The sequence below is a fragment of the Fusarium vanettenii genome (assembly GCF_000151355.1).
Source record: "Fusarium vanettenii 77-13-4 chromosome 6 genomic scaffold NECHAsca_20_chr6_4_0, whole genome shotgun sequence".
In the NCBI taxonomy this organism is placed as follows: Eukaryota; Fungi; Ascomycota; class Sordariomycetes; order Hypocreales; family Nectriaceae; genus Fusarium; species Fusarium vanettenii.
This window is the reverse complement of record NW_003315865.1, coordinates 1,984,594-2,007,492: the sequence shown is the minus strand read 5'-3', so window position 1 is coordinate 2,007,492 and position 22,899 is coordinate 1,984,594. Positions and strand designations below refer to the sequence as shown.

Genomic DNA, 22,899 nt, shown 5'->3' with positions numbered 1-22,899 from the left:
CTTGCTGCGCCTTCTCACAGCCGCCACGAGATTTCTGCCTTATGCAGCTCAGAGCTCGACACCCAATCAACCCCAGTAAAGTATTAACAGCCTCTACCGAGCAATCGTGCAATAAGTACATAACCTCATGGCACTCTTGAATGTGCCCTATGGGCTCAAGCAGTAACCTTGACTGCCCTAGTGCCCTTGACCTCTCGCCAGGTCATTGGAGAGTAGACAGATTGAATGTACGCATGTAAATAAGAAATGATTACAGAAGAAATGGCAGGTTTCCAGCAGGCTCTCGGCACATCAGTAATTTCAGCCCAGTCAGCCTCGCTTTTCGCTACCCAAGCAGTTCAATTCCACGATTCGCAGCCTGATTCCCGCGCACCTTCTCGAATGCGGTGACCACCTTGGCGGTGGCTTGGGCATGCATAACTGCGTCTGCCAACTGGTACTGCGACTCGGCGACGAATTAGGGGCCAAATTACACAACAAGGCACAACCCGAGAGCGTGACCGTTACTCCTCCCGTCTCAGCTGTCTTCCCCGCCCTGTTTCCTTCCCTCTTCTCTCTTCTCAGACCCCAAACCTGACATTGGCAAACTCTTCAAATACCCCAAACCCCATAACCGCATAATCCATTCATCGTTGGATACTCACACCGAAGCCATGGCCGAGGTGCTCGGGATCGTAGCGGGCGCCGCCCAGCTACTTGATCTCAGCACCCGAGTCTTGGTCGCGTCGTCCAGCCTGTATGGCAAACTCAAGAGCATCCCCGGCGAGATCGAGACCCTCAAGAAGAACACGGAACTCTTCATTGATCTACTCTGGATGATCAGCAGCGACTTTGACGGGCCCATCAACTCCCAAGTCCACTCCCTACATGTCACCCATCGAATCACATCGATCCTTCACGATGCGAGAAAGGAATCTGAGGAGCTCGCGCTACTCCTCGAGGGACTTTCCTCCAACAACTCTAGCACAGTGAGACGCAATTGGTCCGCTGTTGTAGGTGCAACCAAGGAAAAGGACATCGCAGAGAGGTGCCGTCGAATCGAGTCGTTGAAATCCACGCTTCAGTTGTGGTATCAGCATCAAAGTAACGCAGGGCTGCGCGGGGTCAAACATCAACTGTGAGAACAAGCCTACGTGCGAGATTCATGCACTAATATGCGCAGTTCGCAAATCACAATCTCTCAAAATGCTGTCGAAACGAGGATAGGCCTCCTCGCTCAGCAGGCATGTTAACTCCCTTTGAGACTTACCCATCGGCTCCCCCAAGATCTGACATAGGATTTAGTCATCTGCCGTTATAGACTCAAACAGAGCTATTATGAAGCGGCTCGGCTCTCACGAGGACCCTGTTCCTTCTCTCGACGGCCCTCTTGGGCGCCGTCGGCGCCGACCCAGACGCAACGGCGCGTTTTGCACTTGTCGGCCTTCCGGCTCCAGTACTTACTTACGCATCTATGGACTCCAACTCTTCTGCTCCCAGGAGACCGCCCACTCGCCGAATTGTCCTCAACGAGATAGCTCGACTTCGTGGTCATGCGGCGTGCGTGCCCTCAGCCCAAGAATCCAGATGATGGTTGGAATCCAGCTTGGTGGATGGACCCTATCCATGGTTGGAAGACTATCCCCTCACAACATGGTCGACGGAAAGAAATCTCCTGCTTTCATTGCTATAGACAAAGCTTGCCTGGCCCTGGAATCTCTGGAGGAGCGGTGCGACGCGTTGAGGCCACCTGGAGTCTGTATAACAGATTACCAGTGGCCATCATATCTAGATTCTATTTCAGCCAGATCGTGTGTGCAGGAGGAAGCCAAAGCAACCTTTGACACTCTATTTCAGCAACTTCGTGAAGCGTTTCAATCTGGCAAGGCATCTCCAGGCGACCGCATGGCTAATGGCAGAACTCTTCTCCACGTACGTCAGCAAATATGTCGTTTTTCTGACTTCGTACTAAGACAGTGACAGGATTTTGTTTCCGTTGCGGCGCAATGTGTTAGTTTACATGGGGCCCTCTATCGTGTTTTGGATGCTATTGTTAAGCTCCTTGTGGCGGGCAATGCTGACCCCAACGCATGCATGTAAGTCAACCCTGCAGGCCAGAAGCCGCCTTCTTCTTAACAATGATGCCAACAAAAGCTAGACCATACACAGGGTCACCTGTTAATCCTCTCTGCCACGCATCTATGGCTGTGAAGAAGAAGGCTGATGTTCAGGATAACAAACTGGACGAGATTCTTATCAAGCACGGATGCGACACATCGCAGGCCTTGCAATACAGGGCGACCGAACCACATCTTGTAGGGATGTTGATCAAGAACCATCATCTCCTAGAAGGTAAAATTCATCCGCCCTTTGTTTATCACAAAATTATAAGACACTAATAGGTTGAAGATCACGATCAATATCCCGCACATGTTGCTGTGATAAAAAGATCCGAGGTAGAGCTAAGGCTCCTCTTGATGCAGAACAAGATCGACTTGCATACAAAAACACCTTCTCTTCTGAGCCTTGCTGTTGGTTGGACTACTGGCCTGCAAATCCTACTGGAAGCAGGGGCAAATCCAGACGACGCCATCTTGACAGGTATCTGGCAGGATCACCTTCCAAGCATCGAGCTGCTGGTTAATAATGGCTGCTCCTTGTTTGATCTTGGTCGCGGCAGTTTTACACATGGCCGAGAGCTCAAGGCAGATGCAATATTCTTTGCTACCTTGGTTCCAGCCTCTTCAGATGTGATCCGCCTGTTGGTTCAAAAAGTGGTAGAAAGAAGACTGGAACTGCTGCAGCTGGCAACGAAGCAGCTCCCCGAGACGTGCTTGAACAGCCTGGGATATAACAAACAACAGCAGACCCAACTTTTGCTTGACTACAACGCTCTCGAGATATTCAGACAACTTGAAGCTCGCAAGGTGCAAGTGCCCAAGTCCCTATGGCCTGGGTCTACGACCACTCTCTACCACCACAGTTGGATGACAGACACTTTGGCCAAGAGGCTATACGATGTCGGGTTTTGCAGCATCGATGAACAAGACGGAAAGGGCCATTCGCCTCTTATGAACACAGTTTTACGTTGTTATACCTGGGATTGCATCCGGTTCGCTCAATGGTGTTTGAGAAAAGGGTCCCAATTGCCTAGATCAATGGAGTATACCGACTTTCTTGACCAAGCCACAGAATTCACACTCTCGATTTCGTCTAATGTCTGGATTACGAAAGACTCGAAACTTTTCGGGCCCCTGAGCGTATTCTCGCAACTTCATCCCAATGGAGTTGAGCAACGCGATGGCTGCTACTGTTGGTGCAGTACGTCAGGTTGTACCCCAGTTGGCATAGTTCTTAGGAAAAATTCTTGGGGCTGGCTCGTACCAAGATACCGCCAGCGCTGGCTTTTCAACATAGCCAGGTACTCCTACTTAGGGTTATCCCTTAGCCCAGACACATTTGCGGATATTTGCAGGTTGGAAGTTTTTGATCGCCTAGGCATGGCCCATACATGCTCTCATTGGGCGTGTGATTGCTACCGCGTTTATGGCCATTCCTACAGCGGTTGTTATGGTGGTGATGACAGCAGCAGCGAACTGGAGGAACTCCAAGAAGAAGACCATCATCTAAAACAAGCCTTGGATTCTTACCTTGAGTTATACCTCTGCCTCTATCAAATCCATGCGGATCGTTTTGAATCTTTCTGGATCGCGTGGTGGATCGCACTCGAGTACTTCTTACCTTTCGAGACAAGCAACAAATACCACCGCCATCTCCCTCTCAAATTGGACAGCGTTTGCGATCCCCGACGTTGCGATGAGGATCAAAGCCATGACAGTTATGAACCAAGAGTTGAGGCCATCACGGCCTTCCTCGATGAGTGTGTCCCACAGCTCGGTTCTGAAACAAGAGCTAGGTTTCTTCGTCAATTTGAGCTGACGGAGAGTGAGTTTCGGTCTTTTAGCGAATGGAGTGATTACGACGGTTTGTTCGACGATACTGATGGAGATGGAGATGATAGTGATTGAGACAGCAATTGGTTCCTCACAAGGGTGTTTAGTCTGCAGATATGGGATTGTTATTTTAAGAATACAGGCTCATGAAGAAACTTTTATTTGAAAAGCTATGTCATGATGTGTCATCCCCCCAACCATATTCGACCCGTATAAATCCCTCCAGATTTCACGCAGGGCACTCGAACTACACCTTTCGGACCCTGGGACTCCTAACGAGTCGACCGTATTCTCCGGGATCTTTTCTGTTTTCCTAAGTACCTAGAGAGCGGGGCATTTGCACCGAGAGGGTATGCATCTCTTTCCATCACGCTGCCATGGGCTCTGGAGTAGCTTTCGGCCCCTTTTCCCCTCTCTATGTGTCAAACGGCCAAACCAATGCGCCACATATCTACTCTTATCATGGGCGATTCACAGCCTTGGACACATCTTTACCTCGAGCTTCTCCATTGGAACAGCAGCAACCCATTCCCGCCGCTTCGGTAAAGGCACTGGGGTCCAATTGGTTTCTTCATTCTTCTCCAGTGTCGAACGCTGAGTGATGTTGCAAATCTCAAGATGAAAGTTGCGGATGACTTGAGATACAGAGATGTACAACTCGAGGTATGCGAAACTAGTCATGGTCAATCGTGTGAAATATTATGGCCGGTTGGTGCGTTGACTCACTGTGCTCCCATGCAAATATTGGCACCTCTCGAGAACGGGATATAGAACCGATCACGAAGTTTGTCCTCGCTCATCCCTTTGCAATCATCTGTCAACCATCTATAGGGGTTATACACCTTTGGATTCGGAAACGCCGTCTTGTCGTGTTGATACCAGATAGGAGATGAAGTGAGGACCGTCTGCACACAAAGTCAGCTTCGAAACCAGTGGGTTTTACTTGTTCACGGACCCCTTCAGGGATAAACTTCCCATGCAGTTCGATGCCTCCAGGCGGCACGATTCTCGGAAGCATTGCCGCAGCAGCACCAGCCCACCGGATACCCTCTTTCACGCAGGCCTGAAGACGAGGCACACTTTCCAAAGTCGTCATATCAGTATAAAAGGAGACAGCCGCCAAGTCCTCGTATAAAGCATTCTGGTAGTCTGGATTTTGAGCAAGAGCCCACAAAATGTGAGCAAGTGTTGCAGACGTCGTATCTGTCCCTGGTCCCAGGTTCTCTTTGGCTTCGGAGAGCGCGGTTTCAGCGTGTAGGCCAGAGTTGCAGAGGGACTTGATCAAATTGGGAGACTTGGTGGCAGGTTCGTCAAGTTCAGAGTCTTCTGAAATAGCCAACTTCCATGAATCCCGGCACCACTGTTAGTTCACTCGGTTAGCATGACTTGATGCGTGTTGGTTCTTCCTTGATCATCTTACCTGCTGGAATTCCGTGAGTCCTTTCGTGTACGCACTCCTGACACCAGTAACACGGAATATCGCACCCTCAAGTTGCTCCAACAGTTCGCACAGAAGGGGAAAGTTGGTAAGCTAAGAAACCGCCAGAATCAGCACCAGAAATCTTGAAAAGCGGCAAGAAACTCACAACAGGCATCCAGGTGGCCTTCAGGTCGTTTTTTGCGACCATTTCCAGTTCTTTTCCACTTGCCCAAGAATCCACGGCCTCAATTGACTTGCCAAAGGAGAAGGTAGCTAACTCGAGAGTAAGTCATTTGTTGAACTAAGAAGCCGGCATTCCACTCACACATGATGTCCGCCTCAAGTGCTCTGGATGCCACCGCCAAGTCAACATTAGGGCCATTTTCTCGGATCAACTGAACGAAGCGGTCGACGTGAGACGAGATGAGCTTCTCCAGCTGCGGCACCTTTGTTCGACTGAACAGCTGGCCCATGATCCTTCTTCGCTTTGCATGCTGTTCCGGGTCTCTATCGGGTGTGAGCTGACCATATCATGTACCAAAGGAGGTGGACTTGCGTTATGGAGAAGAGAGCAGGGTGGCCACCTTGAACGAATTCGCCATACACTCTTGGATCCTTTCTGAACTTGCTGCCAACCTTGTGCACCGTCTCGTACGTTTCGCGAGAGTAGAAAGACACTTCATTGGGTCCAATTCGAACAAGCGGTCCTTTTTCGGTCAGCTTGGCTCTCCAAAGAGTGCTGATTTGACCAAGGAGACTTACCCAGCTTTTCGTGAAGTTTGGGTAGGTCAATTGTCACCGTTCCCTTGTACTCCCGCGGAAAGGCCCAAGCAAGCCTGGAGTAAGCTGCACCAAAGCCCGCATTTGGGATCTTTGATAGAGGCGAAGTGAATACTCGAAGCAAGTTCTACGCGCAATCAGCTTAGCTTAGCCCGGGTTTGGCATTAGGTCATACGTGAACAATGACAGCCGCAAGAAGGGCTCCCGCCAATATCGGAACACTAAGAAGAGCCATCTTGGCCGAAATTGTTTTCTGTGACTGCAAGAGAAGAAAGACAGGGACCCTGGATCTGATCTTATGTCAAAGATGGAGTCACATTTCACGGTCCCGCTTCGACAATGACAGGATCAGACCCCGAGACGTTTTGACAGCTAGTTCATCCACTAACGTCTTGAATCTAATTCAATCTAGGATCTTCAGCCGTTATTCTGGACCTTTATGGGTCTCAAAAACGGCCAAAATTCCCAATTTCTCGGTCAAGCGAGGTCTTATTCCATGGCACCATCACCTCGCCTATGACGTGCTTGGCACATGTACAGATGCAACGAATCGGGGGCTGAGCACGGTGATCAAGACCCATATGTTTCACGTCCCAAAGAGTGCGGAACGATGCCGACTGTGCCGGGTTTAGAGGTGTTGTGTTACCAGGCGTCGATGGCGACTTCCCGGTTCGGCGAATCTAATAAGATCGGGTAATTTGTCGTATTTTTTATAAAGTCCTGATATGGATTGATAGGGAGGTCCGGAATTTTGATGCTCCTGCTTTTCGCCCTTTCAAACTCAAAACGACGTTACATCCCAACTCAACAACAACAGCATCAACATCGATCAAACATCTTTTGGTGTCAAACAATGACCAAAACCTTGCAGGAAGATAATCCGGACATTGTGTCCGGCGAGGATGTGGGGACGTCATCAGACCTCGATGCCAACGCCTCTGACAACACCGTGCTGGTTCGTTTTTTTCATCGCCCCCTTGCCTGCATGAGGCCCCCCAAGCTGACGCAATACCAAAAAGAAAAACCTAGGATACAAGCCTGTAATTCATTCTCGTGCTGCATGAGGTTGGGTCGGGATGCTGACCCTGTTAGGTGCTGCATAGAAGTTTCAACCAGTTTCACAACTTTGCGACTACCTTTGGTGAGATCTTATACTCCATCTCTAGACTATCCACTGACCATACATAGCTGCTCTCTACTTCATTGGTGGTGTTCGCGTCACCTTTTCAACAGGAATTGCAGCCGGCGGTAACCTCGCATACTGGTCAGTAACCCCAACCTGTGAGCCATTTAACCTGACTGACAATCCATCAGGACGAGTTATATCGTAACATGTGTCTTTACTTTCATCACGGCTGCTGTTATTGCAGAGATCTGCTCATCTCTTCCTCTGGCTGGGTCCATCTACCTTTGGGCAGCTGAGGCTGGCGGTCCTCGATTTGGTCGACTCTTTGGCTTTGTTGTTGCATGGTGGAGTACCACTGCCTGGACTACGTTCTGTGCAAGTACGTGAATATCACCCATGTCGATGATTTGAGCTCGAGCTAACCAGTCATCCAGGCAACACACAAGCTGCAGTTAACTACATGCTCTCGGTGGGTATCACCCTGCCTAATTTCACCTTGTTTGGTCTTTTCGCTAACAGGTGAGTTAGGAAATCGTGGTTTTCAACACAGACTTCCCATCCGACTCTACCAGTGTCAAGTTCCGTGCCGTGCAATGGATCTGCACTGAGGTGATGCTCGCTCTCGCAGCCATCTGGAACCTGCTTCCTCGTAAGCTTCACACATCTACTCCCCATCAAGACCCAGTCTAACCCCCATAAGCTCGATACTTCAAGTGGATCTTTACACTCTCCAGCAGCGTAGTCGTTCTAGACTTTGTTCTGAATCTCATCTGGCTGCCCATCACCACCAGCAAGACGATTGGATTCCGGTCTACTCATGATGCCTTCATGACGACCTACAACGGCACTGGAGCTCCTCCTGCTTGGAACTGGTGTCTTTCTTATCTTGCCACTGCTGGAATCTTGATCGGCTTCGATGCCTCGGGCCACGTGGCTGAGGAGACCAAGAATGCCTCTGTTGCAGCAGCCAGGGGTATCTTCTGGAGTACCGTTGTCAGTGGTTTGGGAGGATTTGCCGTCGTTATCCTTTTCCTCTTCTGTGTTGTGAGTTGCTATCTGGCCTGAACAACACCATCAAGGATACTAGCTAAACGTTGTCAACAGCCTGACGCAGAGACTCTCTTCTCATTCGGCGGCGCCCAACCTTTCGTGTCTGTCTACGCTGCAATTCTTGGAGAAGGTGGACACATTGTGATGAACATTGTTTGCGTTATGGCACTGTGGTTTGTAAGTTTCTCTCCACCCAGCCTTATCTAAAAGCGAGACTAACTGAGACAGAACACTGCAATTGCTGTCCTTGCCGCCTCTCGACTAGTCTTTGCTGTCGCCCGCGATGGAGTCCTCCCCTGGTCCAGCTGGACCTCCCGAGTTGTCGCAGGCCAGCCCCGTAACGCCGTCCTCGTCGTCTGGGGCGTTGCCGCCGTCATCACTTGCACTATCCTCCCCTCATCCGTTGCTTTCACCTCCCTTGTCTCCGCTGCAGGTGTCCCCTCGGCTGCTGCTTACGGACTGATTTGTCTAGCACGACTCTTCCTCACACCCAAGAACTTCCCTAAGCCGGCGTGGAGTCTGGGTCGACTGAGCAAGCCGTTCCAAGTTATCGCAGTCTTTTGGAACGGCTGGGTGGTTGCGGTACTCTACTCCCCATACATCTTCCCCGTGTCTGGAGAGACTCTCAACTATGCCCCCGTCATTATGGGCGGCACAACTATCCTCGCCTTGCTGTCTTGGTGGTTTGTCCCCGCCGATCGGTGGCTGCCGAGCCAGAGGATCCAGCAAACATTGGACGCCGACAAACATGCCAGGCAGCAAACAGAGGCACAGAGCGAGCCGTAATTGGCCGCCAGGAAGCTCAGCTGGCAGACACGTGTTTGGGTTGAAGAGTATTTGTGTTGTTGGAAGAATGCGTTTGGGTGTTGAGGGCAACCTCGATCACAGGTATCTCTAATCAATAGTCAGTTGTTCAAATAAGAGATAACAATATTAACACACTCTCTCTCTTAATAAGCCTTCATACAAAACCTGTATAAAACGCGGCTAAACTAATGAATTTGCCGTTTGTGAATGGTACTGCGTTAGACAATCACTCCAGCACCTGGGCGTTCGACAGTAGGGTATGTGACTAGTCATGTTCGATTGAAGCCTAGATATCCTACGAACCCACATGACTCTGTCCCAGTGAAATGAAAGTGAATAGTACTGACTTGATCTCATACTCCCCCGATAGAAAATTCTCTTTTGAGAACTCGTGTCGTTCGATGCGAGTGTGACCTTGTCAGACGCAATCACGTGATAAGCCAATGCCACTCGATTCCGGCGACGCCTCAATTGATCCAACGTCACTGCATCACCAACCTCGCAATGGATCCATCAAGACCGCCTTATTTACCGCCAGAACCCATGGGAGTATCAATACCCCCGGGAGTACAGGCACTTATGGGAGGTCCAATACCTGTGGGAGGACAAATGCCCATAGGAGGATCAATACCTATGGGAGGACCAGGACCCATGGGATACTCAATGCCCATCACCGAAGAAATCGTCAAAAAAGCCACATGGCGTGGTGAAGGGGACGATAAACACAACACGGCCCTAGTCATCCGAGGCCTCAAACTCAAAAGAATGAAGCATATCCCGCCAAAGTCTCCCATGGAACCCATCGGCCTGCTAGACACCCTACCCCTAGAGATCCTCCTCTGCATCTTCGAATACCTCGACTTCCAATCTCTCCTCCGCTTCACACAAGTCTGCCTACGGGCAAAGCTAACCGTCGAGTCGATGCCCGCATACGCAGAGATGCGTCGGCACGCAGGAGATACCCTCATCGCCCTCGGCAGGACTCGTTTACTACGGTACCACTCAGCCGCTCTCCTCCGCCAGACGCTTCGCTCGGCCCACTGCGTCTCCTGCTTCGATTTCGGCGGGTTTCTTTTCCTACCGACGTGTGAGAGGGTCTGCTTCGAGTGTATGCACAAGAACAGAGGCCTCCACATGATGACGCTCAACACGGCAAAGAAGTGCTTCGACCTGACGGACAAGCAGCTCAAGAGCATACCCATCCTATATAGCATACCCAACACCTACAACGTCAACAATTTCATCTCACGGAAGCGCATGGTTCGCCTCGTGTGTGCCAAGCAGGTCAAGAAGCTTGCCCTCCAAATCCACGGTCCCCAAAACTTGGCCAAGCTAATCCCCAGGGCTCCGCCCCGGGGAATAGAGAGGAACTCGGCCGTGACGAAGGAGTACTGGATGCTCAGAGGATTTCACGAAGCTCCGCTAGCGCCGATAGGACGTCATCTATCCATGCTACCCCTCAATCTAGACCTCCCGGAAGACGAGTATGGCGGGATGGCATCCATACGCATGCCCTACCTGAACAAGGAGGGCCGCCGGGAGCGTGGCCGCATCTGCCAGGGGTGTCGTCTAATCGTTGATCTCTATGACAAAGGTCAGCTCCCATCCCATGTTATAAGAAGATTGGTTCCGCCAGGTGTCCCTGAGTTTCTGCCGCTGTTCGGGCACATGAACCGGATGCGCTCCGAGGGGGGCTTTCGACATCACATCTGCTGGTGCTTTGGCGTGGGGCAACTGCTAAAGCAGTGGGGGTATTTTACAAAACCGCAAGTCAAGGAGGCTTGAAGAATAGACAATCTTCAACGCCTTGGTTCGTTGAAGCAACCGAGAGCCTTATGTTCGGGCCGCGCACCCCAGGTCTCCTCTCTGTCGTTACCCTTGGACATGGTGAGGTGTAGGTGGTGTACATTCGCAGCACATACCTTGACTGTATCATGTTGCTGTGGGAGTGGAACAAGTGCCGTCATCACTGGCCTAGCAAGTCCTCGTTGGAGGCCAAGCGACATGAGTGGGCGTCTGGTGCGGAGACATGATGCGCACCTCATCGATGGCATCGATGGACAACAAACCACCTGTAAATCAAGCGCTCTTATTGTGCTGTAACTCTGGTGGAATGCGGCCCATGGATGCCCAACTGACCATCTCGTCATGGCACTCAGTATCACTTACAGATGTGGTTGATGAAGTGCAACGACCAGCTTGCAAACATTAAATCTACATCTAGTAACATATAATCAACTCATGATACAATTCCGTCATATCCATTCCATCATCACCATGCCCATTCCCATGTCATGCCCACTGCCTTCACTCCGCAAATACAGAACCCCCCCCCCAACCATTACTGTCATCACGGCCTCGAGTATCCCAATAGTGGCATTCACAGCCCACGACTTAACCTACAACTGCGGTCTGTCGTCGCGCTTGGCTGTTTGCTCCGGTCCTCTTCTGGCTACCCGGCCGTGCCAGTGTATACTTGGCAAACGCTCGTGCGAGAGCCTTCTTGCAGCTGAGCTTTTGGCTGCCGACGAAACTGTCCACCGTAACCGCAATAGCACGGTCAATATCCTGCGTCGAGCAGTATTCTGACAATCGCATGCGGCAGAATGCTTCGCTAATTCGGATGATGGCTTCCAGATGACGCACCTGGTCTTGTTAGTATGCTGTTAAATAGTATGGATAAGAATTTGAGCACATACCGTAATGGGATAGGCGCCAGTAGCAAGAGACTCTCGTCGCATGTCGGCAAACAGTCGTGCAATCTTGTCCTCGTCGATATGGTACAGCTTCGGCGAACAGTGCTCTCGGGCGTAGAGGATGTACTTCCTCAGCAGCTCCTGGGGAATCTCGCCCTCCGCCTTACGATTACCGGTAGTCGCCTGGGTATCTGCTTGGGTATCATGCTCAACCTCCATCGAATCTTGTTCTTGCTGGCTCAGAGGATGGCTTCGGCTGTGTGATCCCACAATGAAGCGCGCAAGACGCTCATCCTCAGCCGGCTCAACAGTGTCGCGCACTACACACAGGATATCGAAACGCGACAAGATGGGCTCTGTCAACTCGACGTTGGAGGAGAAGGGAGCTGTAGAGTTGTATCGACCACCGATAGGGTTGGCAGCTGCAATCACACCGCAACGAGCCTGAAGAGTAGTCACGATACCAGCCTTGGAGATGGAAATGGTCTGTTGTTCCATAGCTTCGTGAATAGATGTACGATCCTGGTCGTTCATCTTGTCGAACTCGTCGATAAGGCATGTTCCTCGATCAGCCAACACGAGAGCACCACCTTCCAGAGTCCATTCGCTGGTCAGAGGATCACGGCGGACACTGGCTGTCAAACCGACAGCACTGGCACCCTGACCGGTGGCAAACACAGCTCGGTGAGCTGTCTTCTCGGCGTACTTGAGGATCTGCGACTTGGCTGTACCAGGATCACCCAGGAGAAGAACATTGATATCGCCTCGCAGATGATGAGCACCTTTTGTTGTCTTTGCGACACCACCGAAAAGCGACAGAGCGACAGCCGTCTTTATGTCAGTGTGTCCGTAAATGCTAGGAGCGATCGAGTTGATGACCTTGTCCACGATGTTGGGATCTCGGGACAGTTTGCGGATCTGATGCTCGTCCTCTTCAGTCATGCGGAAACCAGCCAGCTGGTCATGCGACTTGACGGCATTGTTGGCCTCGAGGATAGTGGCAAACACAGGGAAGCCGTTTCGGTTGTTGAGTTGAGCATCGTAGTTGTTGCGGTAAATTCCAGTGACTTCAATCTCCTCACCAGGCTTTGCCTTGTCGATGAGATCCCACAGCAGGATAACCTCACGCTGTCGAGGCAGTCGACCAGCAGGCACTGTACCGGGAGACTCCTGGAGAGTGAGCTTCTGGTAGTTACGGTAGACAGTCTTTTCCGAGTTGAGAGTAAAGGGGCCCCTTGACTGGCAGCTCTGGCAGTAGCTGATCTTGACCTCGACGTTGGACTCCTGCTGGAAGGGTCCCAGTGTGACACCGCACTTTGTGCAGTCAAACTTGACATACTTGAGCTGAGGGAAGACACCCGATCGTCGAGTAACGACACCACTCACCCGCACCAGACAGTTCAGATGCGATTGACGAAGCTGTCGCAAGGTGTAGTGAACAGGCAGATCAAAGATTCGCACGTGAATCTCGGAATGAATGCGCTCGTAGTCGGGGTAATGGAGGAGAACCACATCCATGGCGACTTCGTCAAACAGCTTGAGCATCTCTGCAGGTGCGTTGGCAAGGAAGTAGGCCAAGATGGCCTTGCTCTCGGAAAGATGCTCGTATGAAACCTCGAGGGACTCGGCGTTGATCTCACCGAGTGTTCGGATACGGTTACCGTAGACAGAAGAACCAGATGTGTCGGTGTAAGATGTGAGGAAGGCCTTGAACTCGCGCTTGATGGTTCGCTGAACTGAAGGTTGTGACACCCACTCGGTCAAGGTCGAAGCCTTGACATCACCAAGGGCCTCCAGTGACAATTCCTCAGCCATGATATCCGTGTCCATCATGTCGTCAGGATCTTCATCGTAGTGGTGACGGCGACGCCGAGGCTGGGCAGTCAAATCGATATCGCCATCGTCCTCATCGCCGGGCAGGAAGGCAGCCGGAATCCTTTGTCTTCGTGCGACTTCACGATCTCGTCGGTTGAGTTGGGCCTCGAGTTGTCGTCGAGCAGCCAGGTCCATGTCGCCATATTCACCCTCGTCGTCTAGGCCAATGCCCTCATACATGTCGTCCTCCCTACCTCGGTAATCGGCTTCGAAGCCTTCGCGGAACAGATCGACGTCATCTTCAGCCATCTCGTCCAAGTCGTCAATATCGTCCTGGATCTGGGCTTCTTCCTCGATATCGTCATCGTCCTCGACACCATGGACCATGTTGAACTCGGCAGGGGGAGACGAGGGCATGGGGCTCGACCCCAGAGTCATAGGGGAGGCGGTATCATCGCCTCCAGTTCGCGATCGCTTACGACTCGAGCGCGAAGGGCCGGCAGAAGGGTGTAGCGGGGAACTATTGGGGTGTTAGATGTTGTCCCTTCACAGAAAGGGGCATCCTCAAGAGAAATACTGACCTCATATTTGCTAGCCCCAATCAAGAACGTAGCGCCAATGAGTGTTGCGAAATGGTATACAGACACACAGTTGAGCACGCAGAGAATTGGTGTTGAGAATGTCAAAGAGTGAGGGGCTGAATTTGCCAGAAGATGCGTTGGAAGGGAAACGGGACGAGGGGACAACCAAGTGGAGGCCAGCGACAAGGGAGCAATTTCGCGTATCACGACGCGACTTGACGCGTTAATTGATTGTGGCTGCTAAGCGCATTGGGTTGTATACGCGTAAAGTGCTTTTGGAGGGTGGAAATTACGGACAAAAATATGATATCAGTTTGGGTCTTATCTAGCGCAGAAAGTGTCGCCATTATTACTTCGCCTCCCCAAGCTTCATCGCCTCCAACTCTGCTTCACCCTCCTCCTCCCTGTACTTCCATCACCCATCGCATCGGTTCTGGGGAAATCTGCCATTCATTTCCATCGTTCCCTTCTATTTTTGTCATCTTCTTCATCAAATTTTCATCTCAATCTTCTTACAACACGCATCACCTTCCCTAATACGACCATCGCCATGTCGACAGATCCTCCCTCAGCTTCCGCGCCCGCGCAAGACGCCCCTCAACAAGCTGCTCCATCGCGCAAGGACAGCTTCTCTGCCAAGTCGGAAGACTCTCAAACTGCAGCCGAGTAAGCGCATGATGTCCTTCTTTTGAGTCAACAATACTCGTGGCGAATTGTACATTGACACTTCCCAGATTCATCCGTACCCAGGAAGCTCTCGAAGCTGATGCCCGCGAGGCTCTGCCATATGTATGCGCTTACCCGCGAATTCCCTCCCTCGATACCTCCCACTCACGCGACCTTAGAGCATCGAATCCTGCACCAAGATCCTCGGTCCTCTACGACAAGCTGTATTCGCCTGCTTGACATGCAATCCCGCTCCCGCAAAGCCCGGTGATGACTGGACTCCCGCCGGCGTCTGCTACGCATGCTCCATCCAGTGCCACGGCGAGCACACCCTCGTCGAGATCTTCCAGAAGCGAAACTTTACCTGCGACTGTGGAACCAAGCGCATCCCATCCACAAGCCCATGCACGCTCCGTTTGAACGAGACGACCAACACGCGCGGAGTTCATTCGGAAGAACCTGATGTGAATAACAAGTACAATCACAACTTCCGTAACCGTTTCTGCGGCTGTGAGTGCGACTATGATCCTTTCCAGCAGAAGGGTACCATGTTTCAGTGCCTGGGCCTGGGAACGCACGAGACTGGCGGTTGTGGCGAGGATTGGTATCATCCAGGCTGTCTCGTTGGTATGGGGCCCAACTGGTTCGAGAAGATGGAGAAGCCTGAGAAGAAGCCGGCCAAGGAGGGTGAAGAGGGTGCCAAGTTGACCACCATCTCAGAGGGCAATGAGGACCAACCAGATGCTGCCCAGAATGGTGCCCAGGAGACCGCTGTCGAAGAGGACGACGACGACGAGGTCCCGATGCCTACAGGTTTCCCCGAAGAGGATGCCTTTGAAGCCTTCTTGTGCTACAAGTGTGTTGATGCACACCCCTGGATCAAGCGCTACGCAGGAACTTCAGGCTTTCTCCCCGCCGTGTTCCTCAACCAGGCTGAGTCTGCTCCCAAAACCGAAGAGACAGCAAGCAACGGTACCAAGACCCCTACAGCCGAGACAGCCGATACAAGCGAAGCTCCTTCGCGCAAGCGCAAGGCAGATGACGATGCGGAGGATGGTACAGAAGCCAAGCGCGTAAAGAGCGAGGCCCAAACCGAAGATCAAGCTGAGAAACCAGTTGAACAACCAGCTGAAAAGCCAGTTGAAGAGCCGGCTGCCCCCGAGGAAGAGACATCCTCCACAAACGGCACTCTCCCCTGCAAGCTCAAGAACTTTCCCCCAGCCCCGGAAGGCCAATTCTCACTCTTCCTCAAGGAAGGCTTCCGTGAGGCCTTCTGCCGCTGCTCTTCCTGCTTCCCTCTCCTCAACCCTCACCCCCAGCTCCTAGAGGAAGAGGAAGTCTACGAGCCGCCCCTGTCCGATGGCGGTTCCCAAAACGGTGGTAACGGAGGCGGCTCCCACGGCAGCGGTAGTCTCCTCGAACGTGGAGAGAGCGCCCTACGCAACGTGGATCGCGTCCGCGCCATCGAAGGCGTCATGGCGTACAACCACCTCAAGGAGAAGCTCAAGCCCTTCTTCCAGCAGTTTGCCGACAGCGGCGAGACCATCGGTGCCGAAGACATCAAGGCCTACTTTGCCAAGCTGAGAGGTGACGAGCAGGGTATCCAGGAGGCTGGGGAAAAGGCAGCCAGAGAGGGTGGTGGTGATGGAGAGGGAGATAGTCGAAAGGAGCAGAGCGGATATTGAACGATGAGGTAACGATGGAGTTTGGATGATGAGTTTGGCAAGAAAATATCAAGGCGAGCGAGGTAATGTTGGTGACGGATGAACGGCACATCTCTTGGCGAGATTCATGTATGATTAGTGTAAACTACAAAGGGCGTGTCAGTCATTCTAGGCCGAACAGATCACGGCATATTTGATTCCTTTTTCATCCTTCGTCTTCACCTATCTGCCGTGTGACTAGCTGGCCTACCTAAACTCCCAAGTCCACGACAACACATCCATGGACGACCCAACACCTAGGTATGTCTATAAGGGCCAGTGTATATCACGGGACCCGGTTCTAGGATCAAGAGGTATTTTGTGTCTGTGAGAGTTACGCATCGCCCTTGTTGTTTCACAGCTACTTAGTGAAGACAAGCTGAAAGACAGTGTTTGCTCAAGTAAAGCTACCTCAACGGCAGCCGTCGTGTTTGTCTCGACTACCGCCCGCCAAACAAGTCTTAAACAGTTTCACGTTACTAATAAGCCGCATGAGATTCCAGGCACAGCCCGTGGTCTTCATATCAACATTGGATCCTATCCACCACTATTGTACATTTCCATCCAGTCCTGGGTATCGCTAAATCAAAACATTCCCATTTTCATCATGCCTCACTTCACTGTCCAGTGGACCCCGTACTCGACGCTGCGCTCAGCGGCCTAGGAGGAAGCACCGGCACACCGTGTCCAGCCGCCGAGTCCTCGCGCTGCATCGCAATACCTCCCATCATGCTCATACCGATCCCCATCCCCGGCAATGGCAGCTGCGGTGGAGGACCTTGGCCATCGCTGTCTTCGGCTTGACTGTCCAGCTGTTCCTGTGCCGCCTTAAGGTCCAGTTCACGCAGACGGTCCTTCTCGGCCGGGTCGATGATATCGTCGTCGTCACTCCAGTACGGGTCGTCATCTTCCAGTTCCGGCATAGCCATGCGCTTCCAGAATCGCAGTTCTTGCCTGACTGCCTTCTCATCCACAAGTCTGTTCCAGCGCGCCTCGTCCTCGTCGTATTTGCACCGGAACTCGCGCAGGCTCTCGTTGGCGCGCCCCGCATGAGCCTGCATCTGCCAGATCTGCTCGCGCAGACGGGCGTTCTCATCACGCGCATCGGAAAGTTGTTTGCGGTAGGAGCGGTGCCAGGAAGCGACGTCGCTTACGTGCTTTGTCTTGTACTCGTGGAATTGTCGCAAGAGGTTGGCCATGGCGCTGGCGTACTGTGAGAGAAGCTTCGCGTTGGCGTCGCGGCTAAACTTGGCCTTTTCGAGGGACTCGGTTAGGAGAGAAATGAGGGCATCGATATTCTGTTCTTGGCCTGTACAATGCCATTAGCAGAATTCCGGGTAAAAGAATCTCGGGTGAGGGGTTTGCGGCCACACGTACCATTGATGTCGTCCGAGGCGCCCTCAATGACCTGTTGGTTGTTCACACCGTGGGTCCTGGCCCTGTTCCTCACTCTTCCCAGCCCGCTGACAATGTCTTCTGTCACCCGGCGGTTCTCTGCCAGCTGGCGGCTGAGCTCCTCAACCATGCCATAGATGTAGTTCAGCTCAGCCTGGTGACCCGCGGGTGTTGGCACAGGCATTCCTGCCGCCATATTCGTGCCATTCATACCGTTCATCATGGCGATATGCTGCTGCTGCTGCTGCTGTTGCTGTTGTTGCTGGTGATGTCCGAAAATCTGATGCTGCTGGGGCTGCGGGGGGTACTGATTGACTGGAACCTGCTGGTACTGCTGCTGGTACTGTTGCTGATGTTGTTGCTGCTGTTGGTAGTGACGCGCCGAGGGTGTAGAGGGCGACGGCGCTGGAGCGGGCGATGACGGCGAAGATAGAGATGGATCGTGGGGGTTTGGGCCTTGGGGTGTTGGAAAGCTCATATCTTGTCCACCCGGGAACTTGGGTCTTGAACGTTTGTAGAATGGTCTTGGTGTGTTGGTTGCGAGATGGAGCTTCCGGTGTCTTTCTTTGGGTTAGCCTGGCGTTTCTAGCAGACTTTGGTACGTCCTCAAATGGACACAACTTCCATGCCATCGATCGGCCACTCTAACTCGCGCATTATCATTCTGCCGGCTCCACACGAGCCCCGATCAACACCATCAATGGCCGTCACCAACATACAGGCAATGAAAATGATACTCAGTAACAGTCCAAAAAGATGCGTTTCTATGCTAATTTTACTTTTCCTCTTGACTTTTTCGTTTCTCACATGCTATCTCTTGCTCCACGCATTTTGAAAAATCCAACGCCTCATGATACTCCGTAACCGCATCTCACGAGAGACTCATCTTTGCTAAACGAGTGACCGAGCAAGGTAGCGACCGTCACAAAAATTGTATAGAAATGTCGTGTCATGTACTTCGTTTCGTCGTTGCCGTGCATTGCACACGTGTCGTAACCGGGAAAGAATGCTCAACTCCTGTCCTCCTCAATCCTTTTACTCAGGCGTGTCAACCTCCATCCTGTCCTCTGGAGGCTTCGTCTCCACGGCAATCGTGTCCTCGATCTGCGACGTCTCGTGTGTCGACATGGACGCCGAGTCCTTCTGCTCCAAGGCTGGAGGGGGTGGTCCGCTGCTACTTGGAGGTCCTCCCATCCCATTGCTGGCAGATAAGCGATACTCGCCGTCAGCCTTGCGCTCGATGATGCCCTCGTCCAAGGCCCACTGAGCCAGAAGGCTGTCAACACCAAGCCTACCCCCCTCGCCCTTCTCCATGTGCCGTCCCACATGCTCCGTCCATTCGTCCCAAGATGAGGGCCCTTCAAAGACGCTTTGACAGCCTTGCTTTGGGCAAGCTGAGCGCTGAGGCGGGTGACGGCGCTGGACAAGACAACTCTGCTGCATATCTTTGACGTGAGTATCCCATTCCGTCTGGATTTTGCTGTCGCCCTTTGCAATAGCCCGCTTGATTTGGAAAGGCGCGTGCATACGCCGCAAGTGCTGTGTGAACAAGTCTTTTCGGTTGAACTCGTTTCCTTTGCCATCGGCGGCGCTCTGCGGACACGAAGAGCAGCGGTAGTATTGCAAGCACAGATGCTGCGAAGCAATGTGCCGCTTCCATTCGTTCTTTGAGCCAAATGTGCTTGTACAGCCTGCAAACGAGAATGCGCATGGGAATGGCCTGGTATGAGCCGCGGCAATGTGCTTTCTCAGCGAAGATGAGTCCTTGAACGGCGCATGGCTGCAATGGTTGCAACGTGTATCTTGCTTGGGCAGTGAACGACGTGGCGCCTTTGCTGTCGGGTTCGTGCTTCGAAGTGACAGGGGATCATCACCAGCAGCCTCATCGCCATCGTTTTCAGCTCTGATTTCAGGCATTCCGTCGGGGAGAATTGTTCGAGGACGTGGTGCATGCTGGGGCGTCTCATCGCTCCGGTGTCGAACATGGCTCAAAGCCTTCAGCTGCTCTGCGGCCTCTTGCATCTCCGCCGAGTCCTCAACGTCATCCTTGGCCTTGGGTCGTGGTCCTGACGAATTGGCATAGGTCGCCGATGTAGGGCTTGCTTGCGATCTATATTCCTTGCGTTCAACAGAGCTTGGCGGATCTCTCGTGGCCGAGGAGTGATAAGCGTGCTCATGCCCGTCGTCACGGCGGATACGCGCGGGCGTGCCGACCGCATGGTCCCTCGCTTCGAGAAGAATGCGACCATCCTCAACTTCCTTAGCAGACGGCTTGATGCCAGAAGAGCCAACCAGTCTATGGTACAGATGAATCATGTTGTGGGAACTGATGTACCCCAAGAAACAGCACACCTTATCATGCTGCACCACGTTCCAAATAGAGTGCGGCATAGAAATGAGGAGCATGGTGGGCGGGCCCAAAAACATGCCTTCAACTGCAATCTTGTCGCCAAGAGGTGGTGTGTTGTGCAGCCACTGGGAGAAGAACGACATGTCTGGGCTTGCATCGCCAACGAATGTGGTACAGACAAGGACTCGGTGCTCCTCGAATCGAAGGTCGACGACAGACTCTGGGTCAATCAGTTGCTCTTCACGATCTCGATTACCCTGGCCATCTGTGTCAAGGCCATTCTGTGAGCCAGTGCGTGGCCTGGAGGTCATCGGCGCGAGGCTGAGACTTTGGCCCTTCCCAGGAGTAAGCGGGATGAAAACGGGGTTTTGAGAAGATGGAGAATTGGCCGTGCTGCCGTTGGCTATTCGTGGAGCTTGGCTAGATTGCTGTTGCTTCAATGACAACACTTCCTCGTGTAGCCTCTGCGCCGTGAAAGGGCGGCCAGTGTTAAGCTTGTTCAGAGCCTCAACTAGATTGGAGGTGAAGGAACGCTCCGAGCCGTCAGAGGGACTACGATCTGAGGGGCAAGCTGCAATGGCTTGTTTAACACCATGGCTACCAGCCATTCGAGGGTCTGGGACAGAGCAGGTATCAAGCAGCAAGAGGATATCCGACTGGGCATCCTCAAATAAGCAGCGGACGCCATCCCACTTGAGCTTTGCGGCATCTTCCCGAGCATTGCTATCGAGAGGCTGTCAGAGGCAGGAGGCAAAGCACATCTGAGAGAATTGCCAACTCACCAAGCCCAGTAGAGCTGGCCATCGGTGCCCACGTAGCCGTGGCCAGCATAGTAGATGATGAGAAGATGGTTGGCTCGGGCGTGCTCGAGGAAGCTCGCCATCTGAACCCCAAGCTTAATGCTGGGGTTGGGCACTGTGGGAATATGCCATCGCTCAGTGCGAAACTTGTACTGCTTCTGGAAGACCTGCTCGAGGGCGGCCAAGTCCTCGTCAACTGACTCATCTTCTTCCCACCTTAGTAACAAGACGGAGACGTCGGTATAAGGGTGGCGCTCGGTCTGCCTCTGGATAAGCATGGCCGCATCTTGAAGATGACGGGCGAAGGACTCAAAGTCATGGCGCTCCGAGAGAGGGGCAGGAGCAGGGGCATCCTGCACTGGATAGTGTTGTTGAGGCTGATATCCAGGTCCTATTAGCAAGAAGTAGATGCAGAGCTAGGAGGATCAAGAGCTGACCGATTCGTGGGAATACTGGGAAGGCTGAGGCTTGCTGGGAGGCGTGGCATTGACCTTGGGGGCCAGCTTTCGCTTTTTACTCGAGGGTTCCATCGACAGAGAGGACAAGGCTGCGAATTGAATCGAGGTGGAGGCTATCGTCAGCAGGTGAAGTCGTCGGTGATCATTGATCTGATCTGAGGTCAAAGTCGGGAGCTGGGACCGAGTCGAAGGGTGGCCTAGCAACAGGGAGATGGCGGGGGTTGAAAAGATTCGTCTCCTATCAAGTCGGTTGGTGAGAATGGAGAAAGCGGTGTAATTGGTAGACGTCGACGAAGCGAAAACAGAAGTCGATGCTACTTTACGACGCGGAGAATCGAATCGGACGATACGGCACGAAGAAGGGCAAGGGGACAACAGGACAGAAGGAGAAGGCCGGGAAGGGGGCCAATGGAGGAGAACAGAAAAGGAGCTGGGCTAGGCCGCAGAGAAGCAGAAATTCGCCGTCTCAAGGGACAAACAGAGAGAGAAGAAGAAGAGGAAGAAGAGGGAATAAGGCTGGCGCAGGCTGGAATTGGGGGGCCCAAGGCTCGGCGAGGCTGTCGCGGCCTAGGCCAAGTATGTAGACGTGTGGGGTATTTGATAGTCTACCATTGGCTGATAGCCGAGGGGAAGATGGGCCGGGGCTTTCCTCTCAAGGTGGGGACAAAACGAACAGGAAGGCGAGAAGAGCAATCGGACCAGCCAACAGAGAAGGAGCGTGAGCGGAGCAGCTTCCACTGCTGCTGCTGCTGCGAAAACAGACGCACAGTCGGAAGGAGGGGCGGCCTCCGCCTTCTCGTCAGCCTCTCTTTGGACCTTGTCACCAGTTGTGAGCAGAGCTGAGCTGTTCGCCTCGCACAAAGGGACCACCACAAAACCACAAGCAGCGCACAAAGCAAGGCCTCGATCAAGACTCACTTTTCTTATGTCTCTTGTCTCCTGCCTCTCAGCTGGTTCTGCCCGTCTCCAGTCTTAGCTAGGGGTCGAATTGACGGCTGGAACCAGAGATGGGATAACTGACTTGCTTCACGGAGAGCGAGCGAGCTTGATCAACAGAGGAGGAAGAAGAGGAGACGGCAACATGCCAGAAGGTCGACATTATTTCTGTACGGCTGCACAACTCATCCACAGCTCGCACAGCTCACTCTCACACAAGACTCGACACAGCCGGCTGATTACGGCTCTTCAGCCAATCCGAGCCTCAACCTGCCCTTTTTCCCCTCCATCCTCACCATCACACGCACCGGCAGACTCGCAGAGACGCTACGAGGAACCCAGACCCAGCATTGCCACGATCCGGGGGCAGCCCTGTGTGGGCCG

The 22,899-nt window shown here is 52.7% G+C and overlaps 8 protein-coding genes across 8 annotated transcripts; 4 read left to right on the top strand and 4 right to left on the bottom strand.

The window, feature by feature from the left end:
* Positions 1-653: 653 nt before the first annotated feature.
* Positions 654-4,007, top strand: NECHADRAFT_81997 (uncharacterized protein; the record flags this gene model as incomplete). Its single annotated transcript, XM_003045294.1, has 5 exons — positions 654-1,117; positions 1,311-1,911; positions 1,963-2,075; positions 2,138-2,331; positions 2,389-4,007. 5 exons carry the CDS (start codon positions 654-656, stop codon positions 4,005-4,007), a joined length of 2,991 nt encoding a protein of 996 aa, XP_003045340.1.
* Positions 4,008-4,403: 396 nt separating this feature from the next.
* Positions 4,404-6,367, bottom strand: NECHADRAFT_81996 (uncharacterized protein; the record flags this gene model as incomplete). Its single annotated transcript, XM_003044889.1, has 8 exons — positions 4,404-4,605; positions 4,659-4,837; positions 4,876-5,292; positions 5,353-5,463; positions 5,519-5,625; positions 5,678-5,857; positions 6,115-6,259; positions 6,308-6,367. 8 exons carry the CDS (start codon positions 6,365-6,367, stop codon positions 4,404-4,406), a joined length of 1,401 nt encoding a protein of 466 aa, XP_003044935.1.
* An 857-nt stretch (positions 6,368-7,224) lies between these two features.
* On the top strand, positions 7,225-9,094 carry NECHADRAFT_43285 (uncharacterized protein; the record flags this gene model as incomplete). Its single annotated transcript, XM_003045293.1, has 8 exons — positions 7,225-7,273; positions 7,321-7,396; positions 7,447-7,637; positions 7,693-7,727; positions 7,787-7,907; positions 7,959-8,302; positions 8,363-8,485; positions 8,537-9,094. Coding segments are annotated over 8 exons (1,497 nt in total), but the record flags the coding sequence as incomplete, so codon positions are not given.
* An 813-nt stretch (positions 9,095-9,907) lies between these two features.
* NECHADRAFT_42891 (uncharacterized protein) lies at positions 9,908-10,900 on the top strand (the record flags this gene model as incomplete). Its single annotated transcript, XM_003045292.1, has 1 exon — positions 9,908-10,900. The coding sequence occupies one exon, from the start codon at positions 9,908-9,910 to the stop codon at positions 10,898-10,900; it is 993 nt and encodes a 330-aa protein (XP_003045338.1).
* A 609-nt stretch (positions 10,901-11,509) lies between these two features.
* Positions 11,510-14,043, bottom strand: NECHADRAFT_94654 (uncharacterized protein; the record flags this gene model as incomplete). Its single annotated transcript, XM_003044888.1, has 2 exons — positions 11,510-11,761; positions 11,815-14,043. 2 exons carry the CDS (start codon positions 14,041-14,043, stop codon positions 11,510-11,512), a joined length of 2,481 nt encoding a protein of 826 aa, XP_003044934.1.
* Positions 14,044-14,823: 780 nt separating this feature from the next.
* NECHADRAFT_3131 (uncharacterized protein) lies at positions 14,824-16,558 on the top strand (the record flags this gene model as incomplete). The annotated part of the gene is made up of 3 exons (XM_003045291.2): positions 14,824-14,873; positions 14,942-14,996; positions 15,053-16,558. Coding segments are annotated over 3 exons (1,611 nt in total), but the record flags the coding sequence as incomplete, so codon positions are not given.
* A 517-nt stretch (positions 16,559-17,075) lies between these two features.
* On the bottom strand, positions 17,076-18,191 carry NECHADRAFT_62268 (uncharacterized protein; the record flags this gene model as incomplete). Its single annotated transcript, XM_003044887.1, has 2 exons — positions 17,076-17,885; positions 17,954-18,191. 2 exons carry the CDS (start codon positions 18,189-18,191, stop codon positions 17,194-17,196), a joined length of 930 nt encoding a protein of 309 aa, XP_003044933.1. The 3' UTR covers positions 17,076-17,193.
* Positions 18,192-19,006: 815 nt separating this feature from the next.
* NECHADRAFT_43231 (uncharacterized protein) lies at positions 19,007-21,651 on the bottom strand (the record flags this gene model as incomplete). Its single annotated transcript, XM_003044886.1, has 3 exons — positions 19,007-21,044; positions 21,104-21,498; positions 21,559-21,651. 3 exons carry the CDS (start codon positions 21,649-21,651, stop codon positions 19,007-19,009), a joined length of 2,526 nt encoding a protein of 841 aa, XP_003044932.1.
* Positions 21,652-22,899: the final 1,248 nt, after the last annotated feature.